We start from the raw sequence: 11,243 nt of genomic DNA, 5'->3' as shown, positions 1-11,243 counted from the left end.
AATGGAAACATACAATATATCCTGTATGATAAAGAAAATGTTTTGGTCCCCTTGACTCCTCAAGAAGTGATAAAAGAACACAAGACTTATATTATACCTCTTTGTGAATTTTCATCCCCTTGGATCCCCAAAGAGTGGTAAGAGAGTTTTTTATAAGAAAAATATGTATGACAAAAAAAAAAAAAACAAGAGAGACACATCTTAAAGATGGAAAAGAAAACAGATAAGATTAATACATACATGCCAGGCTTAAGACCATTTTAAATGGTCATTAATATACATCATGCTAAGAAGTTATTATTCATGTACTTTATGTCTTAGGAAGTTGTTATTCATGTATTCAATGTGTTAGAAATATGTTAGTTATAACTAATGTACTTTGTGGGTTAAAAAGTAATGACTCAATTTTATTTTTGTTAATTTGCATTGAGTATCATAGGCACACATATTCATTAAGGGGTTGTTTTCAACTTTTTTAGGCAAGGACGAATTTGAAAATTGGTGAAATATAAGGATTTTAAACTTTATTTTAATCTTTCTCAGTTTTTTTTTAATTCACAATGATTTCTTAAATTGATCCACATCAATATTATAAATTTTAAGTCCTTATTATTAAAAACAAATAAAACTATTATATTTACTCACATTTTCACACCGCCATATATAATATTACAAATTTCTATGCATTTTTTTATTTAAGAGTGTTTTAAGACAGTTTGAAAAATTAAATCATCGCAATATATGATCGATTATTTTAAAAAATTAGTTATAGAAAATGTTCAACTTCCTTGATTAACTATTTTAATGAACGTTAAAACATCTTCAAATTCACATAGCAGTTACTGCAAATTAATTTACATATGGTCATGAAAGTTTTCCACATTAGCTAGCACACACATATAATAATAAGGTATAAATGAATTACATGATATGGCAGGCATTGACATTATCATCATTGAACATGTTGCTAACATTGTCATCTCCACGGTGAGACACATGCATGGTGCCGTGCCTCTCTGGGAGGTTGTAGCCATGTCTATAGTAGTTGTAGCTTTCTTTGAACTCATGGGTGGTGTCCTTGAAGTAATGGTCAGCACTTGTGAAGTAAAGTGGAGGATTAGGGTAAGGCCAGAATTCTGCCCTCTTCCCGGCCCTCCTCACAGCCTTAAGCACCTTGTTCCTGTCAACATACCCACCTACCCTCACCCTTTCCATCTCTAAGTCCACCTCCACTGAATCAATGCCTATATGAAACAAAGTATATAGCATTCTTATTTTGTGCCAATGTACACGATTTGAATTTTGGTGAAATTAAAACTAACTAATGAAGATATGTGATTTAATACTAAGAGAAAATTTAGTTTACCAGCTATACAAAAATATATGTAAAAACTTTTTATACTATCAATTATCAATCATTCATTACCGCTAGTATAATTTTTAAGATAATAATTATAAAAATTAATATATTTTTTTACATGCATGAAAATTTATAATAAATGATAATATTATAAAGTTATTTTAAATTATTAGTACATAACTTATTTTTTTTAGAAAATTTATCCACCAATCACATTATACAAATTTTATTGTCAAACACAATAACATGATTGATATCCCGTGATTTTTTTCAAATCTAAACCATTCAACCGTTTTGTTATTAGGAATCGAAATTAAATGTTAAAAAATTTATAATAATTCATATATTTTACGTAATTAATTAAGTTAAATTCCCTCATTAACTATTTTCTTACTAGATAATGGTACACTCACAATTAATGTTCACAATACTTGTACGATTTCTTTTTTTTTTCTCCATCTCTCTTTATTATATTACTCATTTTATCTCACAATATTAATTCTTTTTTCCTTCTTAATTATCTCTTCAATTGTAAAATTTATTGTGAAGAAAATATGTAGAAGTGGCATTATCTCTTTCCTATTTAATATTTAACCAATAAAATATTAATAGATTTCATAATACTTCTTACGTTATTCCTTTTATACGGTACCGTTAAAAACCTCTCTTATACACATATATGAATCATGTGTATGGTATGCTTTAGGTAACGAATTAATTTATCGACATATCACATATGAATACTGTTTGCAAAGGAAAACAAGTGTGGATAAGTCTTATTGTAATGCTTGTTTAGAGATGTTTTGATAGTTATGAATTTAACTGTATATATACCGGAACAAAAATTTGTTTCTTTAGCACTCCAAAAGTGGAAGACAATGAGCAGCTAGGTTGAACCCTCATTTTCAACATCAAATTTAAGTCATAACATTGTTGTAAAAAAATGTTAAAAATTCCGATGCTTGGAAGAGTTAAAGTTAAAAATTCTGATCGGAAGAGTTAAATATTTCTGTAACAAAAACTTACAAAGAAACATTATTCATATGTAATAGAAATTGTTTTTACAATATTAAAGAGTATTATCACAACAAATCTTCCAAATAATTCATAACTAGTAGATAATAAAAAAAACTCGTCATTTAAAGAAAACATACATCGTCCAAAAGGCAATAACTTCTTTTTCTTGATTTACCTAAAAGATGAAAAATCATATTTAACCTATAAACTAGAAATAATAAAGCACAAGTAAAGTGAGAATATTATTCGCAGCGTGTATGAAACCATTAAACTAGTCAATTATATAAAAGAGAATGAGAATATGTAATCGAGTATTTGGATTAGATTCCAAAATTATTTTTTGTCCTGTCTCTTATTCCTGTCATTTTTGTTTAGCCCATTTGAGCCACGTATAGGATATGCTTGAGGTACTGAGGTAGGAGATTGTGTAGGGGAGAAAATAGAGTATCATTTTTTCATTTGAGTAAATATTTTTTAAGAAATTTTTTAGAATAAAATAATAGATTAATATGAAATTTTTTACTTATCTTTACTTATTCTTTTTTAAAATATATATATATATATATATATATATATATATATATATATAATTCTGGTAATTGGTTAAAATTTAAAATAAATTCCTTTTTAACTTTTCTCTAAAATATAATATTTTATCTAAATTATTCTAAAAAACTCCACAACCACAAGACTAACTTGGTAAATTAAGTCCTCAACGTTATATTAAAAAAAAAAAAAAAAGACATACCTTTGAGTTTGTAAATGGCGTTTTTAACAACTCTCTCGCAGCCAGTGCAGCACATCCTTACTTTCAGCTCTACGGTCTGAAACGAATAAGTATCTGAGATGTCATTTCAGTTTGCATGGCAGTTTTTCCTAACTATGTTGGCCATACTTCATATTTGGATTCTTTCTCAAAACCTCTATAAATTTCAAGCAACGGTCATATATAAGAAATTGAATCGGCATATTTTGTTAAATGGTAGTAGTATTCACTAGTTACAGGTTTAAAAACAACAACTAGATCAAAATACTATTGGCCATGGTAAAAAAACAATTGGGTGAGAACAATCTGATCCCAAAATAGTATCAAATTCTGATTGATGGTGATTTTCATAAATTAATTCTCTCATATGAACTCATCTTAAAAACCACTTTTTTTCACTCTTTTACTCCGTGTCTACTCCGTATCTAACCGGATATATAATTAACCTGCCATAAAATAAATTTTTATTCTTGCTACTTTTTTTCTTTACCTTCAATTTTTTAATCAAAAGGAGATGTTCATATATTGCGTCTCTTTTTCTAATACCGATGGATTTTTTTTTTAACGATAATAACAATAGAGTTTCAACTTAACATCAATCTGATACAAATTATTCATTCTTTCCAATAGCATTAAAACCAAATTATGATTAAATTTATCAGTTGGAAATTAATCTCACTTGCATGCATAAATAAGAGTTTTCAGTTTCATTTCAATTATTCCAAAATTTACTATGAATAAAATCCTATGATCATGAACTGAAATGAAGGAAAACAAGGAACTGTACTACTGATTGATGGAGAAAGAATGAAACATGTAATATCAAGGAGAAACTATTAATTATCTTTCCCTCTATATATACATGGTGCTATTCCACTTCCAAGATTAATGAAAATAATAATATTGAAAGCAAACCTGCAAGGAAAGTGGTCGACCCTTCTTTGGCATCTTGAAGTTCCTAGGAATGCCTTTGTTATGATCTTGATAGATAAAAAGGCGGTATATAAACGAAGAGATTTCAGAGCCGAAAGCTTTCTGTAGTAAGGAAGCCATGGTAGATATAAAGAAGAAAAGAACAAACTAAGGAAGAAACCAGCGAAGGAATATATTCCTCTGTGCCATTTGCATCTCTTAAAATGATAATGTTTTGTAATCACGCTAGAGTTTTATAGTACACTTTAACATATATAGGCAAAACTAATGGCACGGAAAAGAGTATCAATTCTTTTTTTTCATATGTAGATGTAGATATTTTATATATAGCATTTTCCTCTCAACTAAACCAAGTGCATGATGTTACGACCTTTCAGACAGGAATGGTATCTAGGTGGTGCATGCTTGATGAGATGGGAATAACAAGTGTTGTGGGATATGGATGAGCTTATTAAAAAGAAAGCAGATTTTAGATGCAAAGGAAAATATAATATATTCTAGTAATCTCCTTTTTAGACACCATCTTTGAAAATGGTTAAAATGTGACCTAAATATCTAGAATGTTGAACAAAGTTATATTCCCAGATTTCATTACTTTGTCTTTCAACACCAGCCATATAGTTGTTTTCCATTTTTTACAGGAGCTTGGAATAAAAGAATCTTTCTGGCCTATAGGTGGTGTTCTAATCAATATAACTGAGATGAGAGCTAAATTTTATTTTAGATTAATATATAGTGGATGCTCATGGCGATTAGAACCATTGATAACGGCACATTATTCCCTAACTGCTCATTCGTAGCCACAAAAGCATGCATCAATATTTTAGAGAGCCTTGTATCATAGCAACTCTTGATATGCATTAATTACAATATTAGGTATAACTTTTTATTTTAGAAATATGTTGAAAAAAATTATATATCAATATAAGGTACAACTTAAATTTACTGTTTAGGACCGATTTGGAGCCTAGTTTGGAAAGCAATGAGCAAAGACCTAAGATTTGGAGGGCCCTAAAAAAGTCCAAAAAGTTCGAACCGGATTTTCAAAAATAAAATTAATAAAAACCTATTTGGAATCATCAATGTCATGAGGAAGATGGATTGCTTTGATAATTTTATCTATTGAGAAGAATATGTTAAAAAACCTTGATGATCATAATATTATCACTAATGATTTTGCATCCTAAAATGCTTAAAAAATGCATTTTCTTCTAATTTATGTATTTTGTTTTATAGGTGATAAAAGATAATTTTACTAAGAAAAAATATTTTGTTGATGATAGATGAAAATATAAGAGTAATTAAAAGAAATAATATACATTTTTTTAGATTTGTTAAAATTATGTTATTAACTCAATATAACAAAACATATAATCTTTTAATGAAATTAAACTACATGCATATGAAACTATTACAAATAAATCGTTGATTTGAATTATATTAAACTTAGTCTTTTTAAATAAAATTTTGATTTCAAATTTTATGAATGAAAAAAAAAATTAAAAAAAGAAATCTATCATCAAAGATGATCAATCAAATTCTTTTAAAAAAATTAATTATCAATAAAATCGATAAATTAATATTTTATATTAATAACATAATAATGAAAGAATATTATATGTCTATTTTTTCTATGAAATATATATATATATATATATATATATATATATATATATATATATATATAAAAGGAAACATTACCTTTTGTTCCATTCCAAACCCATAAATATATGAGGACCAATCTTTTGTTTCTCAAATTAAAGCTAAAATTTCACTTCGATGAGTAATTAACATCAATTTGTTTCGTCAAGAAAAAATATTAATTAATTTGTAATGCACAAGTTATCGAAAAAGTTTTAATTTTAAAATCTAAAGTATTATATTTCAGTTCCTATCTGTATATTTTTAAAATGATTATGTATTGGTGAGTTTGGTAAGACACACTCGGAAAGCTTGTAAACCCATTTAACTAACTAGCTTATAAGTAATGAGAAAGTTTATAAGTTTATTTAATTAGTTTATAAATTAGTTTGACCAATTTTTTTTTTTGTACATATGAAATGAAGAAAAACAAAATGAACAGAAGCAAAGAAACTAAGGCACACAAGCCAAATCAAATCCTAGAGCTGCAAGAATATTACTAGGAGGGAAGGTCCACTCCATGGCTCCCTTATGACTTTGAGTGTTAGCAGCGTAAACCTTCCGCATTTAAGCTTGTAGCAATGTTACTATTGTTTGTCTCGCAAATAATATTAATCTTCCTCAGACCTTTATCACACGCATTAAGGAGATCATGTTTTAAAGTCAGCATCTCAGCCAAAATGTGGCCCCAAGTCCCATATGAATAGAAAACCAAATTGTCATCTACCAACATAGTCCCAGATAACTCCTCCCATCCCATGAAAAATTTGTTTAGCATAAGATCGAGTTTATTTTAAGTAATATCTAACTTATTTTTATAAATTACTTCAAATAACTTAAAACTTACCAGTTTTTTTCTTTATCATTTTTCTCTTTCATTAATTTACTTGAAATCTTATTTTTAATTAATTTTTTGATTAAATAATTAATTATATCCTTTTATGTCATTTTACATATTTATCAATTATTTATCGGTTAATCTTATCAAATATATTTAACTCATTCAATTAGTTTATAAGTTTCAGCTAGTTTACGACGAAGGATTAGTCTAAAATTTTATTGTATGAGAACAGTTTAATTTAGTAGTTTTATTTAACGAGACAATCCTAAAAAAAAGTGGATCAAAACTCTATAAAAATATATTTTCCTTTAATTCGGTTTAAAAATTGCAGACTCCCAAAAAACAAAAGGAGCGTTTATTTGTTAGTAAGGCATAATCATATTTGCATGCATGTTGGCCACTATATTTGGTTTTTGTAGAAGCGTTCTTTATTTTATTTTATTTTTTGGATTTCATCATTTTTGTTGGCTGTATATATATGTGTGATATTTTCTCGACCTTCTGCGTCTAACGATGAGATTCGTACGTTGTTTGGTTTATTACAATGTACTTAATTACCTGACGTGTCGCCATGTAAGGATGTTATCATTATCATTATCATCATATGAAGATTGTGCGTGAAGAAACTTGTGGTCATACACTCTTACGGCAACAAAGGCATGTGTGCATGTCTCCCTCTCTAAATAAATTGTTGTAATTTTAATAATTATTTCAAAAGAATTATTTTAAAAAATATTTAATTAAATGGATCGATTATGATATTTAAATTCAAATTTAAAATTTATATCAATAAAAATGAAAATCAAGAGAAAAAATGACATTATATACTTATAATTGGTGATAAAAGATAATAAAAAAAATTGGCTGGAGTTTTTTTTTTTTTTTTGAGAAATGATTTAAAAAAGAAATGAGATTCTTGGCTTCTTCTTTGCTTTTTTCTTTGTTTTTTTTTTGTTTTTTCCTTGCTTCTATTAAACTTTTTTCATCTTTACTCCAGAGTCGGTTTTTTTTTTTAGTTCTCTAACCTTAGCTCTTCTAAGATATTCCTGTTATATCATGTGAGATTTGTGTAGAATACCGCATATAAACCTTTAGTGAGTGATTGTCACGCTTCAAGAAATTCAACCACATTCGTAAATTTCGACTTCAACAATAATATAAACATCATATAAAAAATGTGCTTAAAGAAATTTGTGGTCTTATACTTGTTTGGCACCAAGGACATGTGCATCAGTGCATGTTTCTCCTATTTAAATTAAGTGAATTCAACATTCATACAATTAATATAATTTTATTTGATATTATAATCAGGATAGTTATATAAAAGTTGTTACTTTAGTGTAACTTTAAAATAAATCACACCAATATATATTATGTATAATTTAATCATGAAACGTCATATAAATTACATAATCTTGATTTTTTTTTTTTACAATTCAAACTCGAGGATCTTATAGTAAATTTTATATTTTTATTTTTTATTTTAGTTTTTAATTTAATATTTTATTAAAGGATCACTTTATTCCTAATCTTCACCATTGGATATTTTGATTTTTGAATCAACCGCTGATTGTGGTGGTTATGTGACGATTGATAGGATGTTTGATTATGCGGAATTGGGCGTCTTGGAAAAGATTAATCAATTAAGATGTACAAAGAGATGTCCAGGGATTAGGCGCCACATATAGCATAGGTGGGTTAAATGTGAATTTATTATAGGCCTTAACTGAAGGCTTGTTCTTTAGTCTTTTTAGCAAAAATATTGTTTAAATATGAATCTAGATATGGTTGAAATAAAAATATAAGTGGAGAGGAAGAGGGTGGTCATTGGAGATTTGTAGGTTGGGGGAGGCGGGTGGTAATGAAGGATTAGGGTCTCAAGGATAAATTGGGAAAGGGGAAAAGATAAAAAAAAATTGAAAATCTCAGCTATTGATTTAAAAATCAAAATATTCAATAATAAAGATTATGGATAAAATAATCTTTTAATAAAATATTAAATTAAAGTTTAAAATAAAAATAATTTTTATTATAAAGTCCTCTTTAGATTTAAATTGCAAAAAAAAAAACATCAAATTTGATTGACTGATGTAAATATATAATTTACATAACGTTTTTATGATTAAATTATAATAATATCTACAGTGTGACTTATTTTAAAGTCATAATCAAGTAAATCACCAACTCACTTGCATAATTATATCAATATTATTGACTCAATAAATGGATTAAATATTTTAGATAAAGAAATTATAAATATTCAAATTCTAAAAGGAAGTTAATATCCACTAGTGTATAATTTATATAATTTTAAAGTGTATATCATGTTAATCTTTATGTAAATGAATAAATTATCAAACGATTTTAGACCAATACCATAGTTACCAATATCAATATAGTTCACATTTATTTCAGAGTGGAAAACAAGTGGAACATAAAACGTGTACAGTGTAGACAACTAGCAAAGGAAATCTTCTAACATTTCCCTCTTCAAACAGTGATGTCACTCGTGTACAATAGAAGTACATGGTGGGGAAAGATCAAAGTTATTGTTTGATTGTTGCTCCCTCATTCGCACTACCAAAAGAAAATAGCAACTTTAGAGGCAAGGGTTAGTGGGTTGCGTACATCAGGCAAATGGCTCAAATCAGACTATATTAGAGGCCCATTTTGTCGTCGAGCAAATAAGAATTAAATGGGTCAATTAATTTTCTTTTTACGATTTTTCTTTTTAATAAATAAAATAAAAATACCATAAAATAGAGAGATTTGAATAAATCAATGGATTGGGTTCTTTGAAACATTAATTGAAAAAGAAATGGAGAGATCACGATTAATTAAAAAGACTATGTCAAACAATCAACTTCTAACGGAAAACAAATACAAAAACAAAAAGGATTTGAATGACTAGGCTATTCAAAATAATCAATCAATTAAATTGGTTTAAAAAATATCATTTAATCTTTCTCTATATATATAAACGTATAAGACTATATTTTTTTAGGTATTTACTCATTTTTATTCTTCCTCGTATTTGCTTTCATTTAAATATTATTTTCTTATAAAGGGATGAACTTCAAACTTTTCGCACACACCTAGTTTATATCCTTTTATGCTTTAATATCAATTCAACAGTTTAAAAAGTTGTGATTGAGTATCAAAATCAATTATATCCTCTCATGCTTATACCTTCAATGATGCACTTCATTATATTCATGCTTTTATTGAAATGGAAAAGATATGATTTTCTTGCTGTAAAAAAAATATCAAAGTTTCAAATCTCTTTTTATCACATTTATTTTGAACCAATCGATTATCCCATATTAATCAACAAGTATCTATGCTATGCATTACAAAATAAATATTTTTTTACAACTAATTTGTTTTATTTATGATAAATAAATAGTTATAAATATATAAATTATATTATAATTAAAATTTGAAATAAATAAATATTTTGAAACATATAAATGGTATTTTAAATTTATAATAAATATTTTATATTGTGATCATTATTATTTGTAACTATTGATAGTTTATTAAAAAAATATTAAAATTCAAGTTATAACTAAGATATTGAAAATAATAGATTAAAAAAGACAAAAGGTTAAATGTGTGCTCAAGCTCGTGTTAAGCAAATGATGGGAAGTTCAAATGTTAGGCAAAATGAAATTAGGTTTACAACCCAAAGTCGAACCCATAAAATCCCCATATTATTTGTAGCTTTGAAAAATCTAGACACTAAAGCATTAGGGTTAGAGACAAATTTTCACCCTTGTGTTTCCGAGCATTGTCAAGTTAAAGGCATGAAGATTTCAAAAATTCAAACCCCCTATACTCCTTACTAATAGCAATTATATCCCAAGACAACCACTGTATTAATTTCCCATCCGCTCCCTACCAATAAGAATTTAGCATGCGCTAAATCTCTTCACACAATGACTTGGAAGAACATAAGCACTCATAACTTAGGTAGATATAGATTTGATCATTACCTCAGCCTGCCTTCGATAGGAATTTGTCACTCATCGAATTGATCTTCTTCGAAATCTGGTCTTTAACATATTTAAAGGTTGTCTTCCTATTCCTTCCGACCATAGATGGCATACCAAGATATTTGTCCATTCCAAGCATATTTTGCACCCCCAACCCTCCAGCAAGAGAGGCTTTCTTCGACTCCAATGTATTTGAGCTAACTAAAACCTCATATTTATTAAGGTTTAATGCCTGACCAGATGTTTGAATTGACTAGCGAATAGTAGAAGACAATTGCTTGACTTTGAATAAAATTTAATTTAAGAAGAATATAAATGATCCAAATGGTTGGTTAAGGAGTGTCAATATACTCACAAGTGGAAAATGACATTTTTCATTTATTTAGAATTTAAAATAAGAAAAATAATTATAACAAAAGTTACAAGTTGAAAATTACATATGAAAGTCAAAACAACATATTGTGAAATAAAAGAAAATCAAGAGAAGTAATTAAATTGAAAGATTTTAGAAAAATATCATGCGATAATTTTAGTAAATGAGCTTTAGTATTAAATATAAGTATATATTGGTTTAACCAAACAGTCTAACTTGTATTTTCCTGAAGTCTCTGTTGTCCTTGCTTCGTTTTCCTTTTCTTTGTAGACGAACTTTCCTTCTTCACCAAATTCCAATTTTTTTTCCGGGTAACT

General features: G+C 27.3%; 1 protein-coding gene and 1 long non-coding RNA gene across 3 annotated transcripts; both read right to left on the bottom strand.

Moving 5' to 3' along the window:
- Positions 1–799: 799 nt before the first annotated feature.
- Positions 800–4,305, bottom strand: LOC114402594 (heavy metal-associated isoprenylated plant protein 30-like). 2 transcript variants are annotated; one of them, XM_028365235.1, is made up of 3 exons: positions 4,059–4,305; positions 3,126–3,201; positions 800–1,244 (listed from the first exon to the last, which is right to left on the bottom strand). In XM_028365235.1, the coding sequence occupies exons 1-3, from the start codon at positions 4,194–4,196 to the stop codon at positions 922–924; spliced, it is 537 nt and encodes a 178-aa protein (XP_028221036.1). In that variant the 5' UTR covers positions 4,197–4,305; the 3' UTR covers positions 800–921. The 2 variants fall into 2 exon arrangements, with proteins under 2 accessions (XP_028221036.1, XP_028221037.1); XM_028365236.1 differs by having other exon boundaries at positions 3,126–3,300; positions 4,059–4,160.
- A 4,634-nt stretch (positions 4,306–8,939) lies between these two features.
- On the bottom strand, positions 8,940–10,727 carry LOC114402220. Its single transcript, XR_003664390.1, has 2 exons — positions 10,554–10,727; positions 8,940–9,135 (listed from the first exon to the last, which is right to left on the bottom strand). It is a non-coding gene; the product is annotated as an uncharacterized LOC114402220 (long non-coding RNA).
- Between the last annotated feature and the right edge of the window lie 516 nt (positions 10,728–11,243).

This window comes from Glycine soja, chromosome 20 (assembly GCF_004193775.1).
Source record: "Glycine soja cultivar W05 chromosome 20, ASM419377v2, whole genome shotgun sequence".
Classification (NCBI taxonomy): Eukaryota; Viridiplantae; Streptophyta; class Magnoliopsida; order Fabales; family Fabaceae; genus Glycine; species Glycine soja.
This window is presented reverse-complemented; position numbering and strand designations above follow the sequence as displayed.